The sequence below is a fragment of the Octopus bimaculoides genome, chromosome 9 (genome assembly GCF_001194135.2).
Source record: "Octopus bimaculoides isolate UCB-OBI-ISO-001 chromosome 9, ASM119413v2, whole genome shotgun sequence".
Lineage (NCBI taxonomy): Eukaryota > Metazoa > Mollusca > Cephalopoda > Octopoda > Octopodidae > Octopus > Octopus bimaculoides.
Window position 1 is genome coordinate 35,487,363 of NC_068989.1, and position 2,776 is coordinate 35,490,138.

General features: G+C 36.0%; 1 protein-coding gene across 8 annotated transcripts in view; it reads left to right on the forward strand.

Moving 5' to 3' along the window:
- The window catches only part of LOC106878848 (glycogen debranching enzyme), a 154,032-nt gene that overhangs the window by 64,318 nt on the left and 86,938 nt on the right, over positions 1-2,776 (forward strand). For all 8 annotated transcript variants that reach the window (XM_052970625.1, XM_052970632.1, XM_052970627.1 and 5 more), the window contains one exon: positions 2,443-2,665. In XM_052970625.1, the coding sequence (XP_052826585.1) occupies positions 2,443-2,665 (223 nt within the window). The remainder of the gene's footprint in view (positions 1-2,442; positions 2,666-2,776) is intronic.

Here is a 2,776-nt window from a genome sequence, read left to right on the forward strand (position 1 = left end):
TATATATATATATATATATATATATATATGTGCGTAAAAATAAATACAAAAAAAGGGTTTTGTATGATCGTACACTAGCAGCTAAGCCCGGTTTCACCCTGTCGGTTTGGATGATGTGGCTATAAAACCTGCTCTGTGTAAGCATTCAACTTGTTTGGGCACGCTTATGTTAAAAGTCAATTTTAGAATGACTTTTTTCTGTCAAAATGCTAAAAATAATTGACCCCACCCAAAAAAAAATCAACCAAGATACAACCAAATCAAAAAATAAACCCAAATACTGAGCAATCAAAGATGAACCATCCTACTTCCATTGCACATGCACACACACAAACACACATACACACACATTCACATACCCCATTTTTTTATACACACACATATATTCACATAGAGTTGAAATGCTGTTTGATTTATTTTTTTCAGCATACAATTTTCATCATTCCACTACCAAGTATGACACCACCCCTTCCTTCCTTATTCATCTATCACTCCTTCCTTTCTCATTCATAAATACAAGAGTATTATTATAGTAGATTATCTCGGTAACCATGGGAGGTATGAAAAAAATACAAAGCCCAGCATCACCACCAGATCATTCTACACATCTGTGTAATTTTTCGTGCAATTTCACCCAGCCGTTTGACCGTGAATCCCAAGACAAGAAAGAATCGCCCACGTCAAATTTATATGTATATATATGTGTGTGTGTGTGTGTGTGTGTGTGTGTGTGTGTGTGTGTGTGTGTGCTACGTTAATCAATTATAAATTCATAAATTGGTCAGATTCTGTTTATCACAGATGACAAGTTTAAGCTTCAATGATCAATTGTTTTTATTTTTGCAACTGAACTCTTATTGATGTTCACATGGTACCATAACTATTATTAGACTAGTGGCATCTGATATGCTATAATATTAAACAAGATCAATACTTTTCTGCTCTGTAGCTGTAACTGCAACATGTCATTGCTTTTAATTTAACTATGAGGATAATTCAAGGGATGCATGCTGAACAGCAAGAACCCAAACATTCTTAACATCTGGCTGATTTGAATGTGAATATGAATATGAAAACAAAAGCAATCAAATATTTGTGCTTGAATCTGCCAGAACACATTAAGAATGAATAGATACATTATTGTTTATGAAAGAGATGACTAAGCACCAAGATATCTGGCACATTGCTGTACTCAAGAAGACCTGTCTGCTACAACAAAATTGATAGAAGTGCTGGTACCACATAAAACGCACTCAGTACACCCTGTGGGGTGGTTGGTGTTAGGAAGGGCATTCAGTCATAGAAACCATTCCAGAACAGACAATGGAGCCTGGTGTGGCCCCTGGCCAGTCAAAGCATCCAACGCATGCCTGCATGGAAAACGGACATTAGTTGATGATGATGATGATGATGATTCTTGTTGTTTTGCATGTACCCATTAAATTATCATCTGTTTGGCAGACATCAGAGTACGTTAGCAAATAATTTGTTTTGCTGATTCCTATAAACAAGTGTTTGTGCTCTTGTGAGATTCATCTGTCTGGCAGGATAACTTCAACTGAAGAGACTCTCACTGAGCTCAAGACACTACAGTGTCTTGAAGTCCTCTTACACTGATGAATTGCATGTGTGATGAACACATATCATCTAAAGAGAGGTGTTCTCTGTTGATGGAAAACAACTGTGATCAGATTTCACATTTGAATCTGCTTGACCACATTATAAGAATGAGCATGTTATTAATTATGAGTCTTTTTTTTAGAAAGTGTCTGTGATGTTGAGCAGAAAATCAGAAATGATGTGGTGCAAAGAATAAGTTGTTAGGTTTTTGGATAAAGAATCTTCATTTCAAAATACATCAGTTATTGATATTATGGCTGACACTTCTCTGTAGAAATAGCAACCAAATCTCCCTTGAATCAGATCCTGATGTCTTTAAAAAAAGACAGACATGTTGAAGAATGCAATCCTAAACATACAAAGAGATAGTATGGTCACAGTTGGAATGCCTTTTAGCATAAGTCTTCTCAATCAACATCAGCCCTAAATATCCTCCAGATGAGTAAAATTTAATGACATCACAGACTAAATGAATATTGATTTCAAATTTTGGCACTGGGCCCACAATTTTAGAGAAGGGGGTAAGTCAGTTACATCAACTCCAGTATTCAACTGGTACTTATTTTATCAACCCTGAAGGGATGAAAGGTAAAGTCAGCCTTGGCCAAATTTGAACTCAGGATGTGGAGATGGAGAAAATGCTGGTGTGCTAACAATTCTGCCAGCTTGCCACCTTGACAATGAATTTTGAAGTTTAATGATGTAAAGAATTAATTCTTTACTCAAAAACAAATGAATGAATGAATGAAGAGAGTAGGAGCCAAAAAATATTGGTGTGGTGGTTTTACCATTATCTTATTACCTTTTTTTTTCGTCTTACAGACTGGATTCTTCGTTTTGTGCTCGGGCCAACATTACAAGCCGATACGGTTAGAATTTTTACTAACCACCCAGAAAATGATAAACAAGCTTTTAAACGAGACCAGTACCATGAGCTGCAGTGGGAGAGCCCGTGTAGCACCAAAAGTGATCGCCATGATGCTTATGTTGATGTTCACATTGTGTTACCTGGCTCTTTCAATTATTACTTCACAATTGACAACAGGTGAGTTTAAGTGTCTGTTCAGTTTTATTTATACTTGATGTTCAATGAACTCATATTTTCAATGGTAAATGCATAGTAAAACAATACATGCATGTGTGAGTGTACTTATAT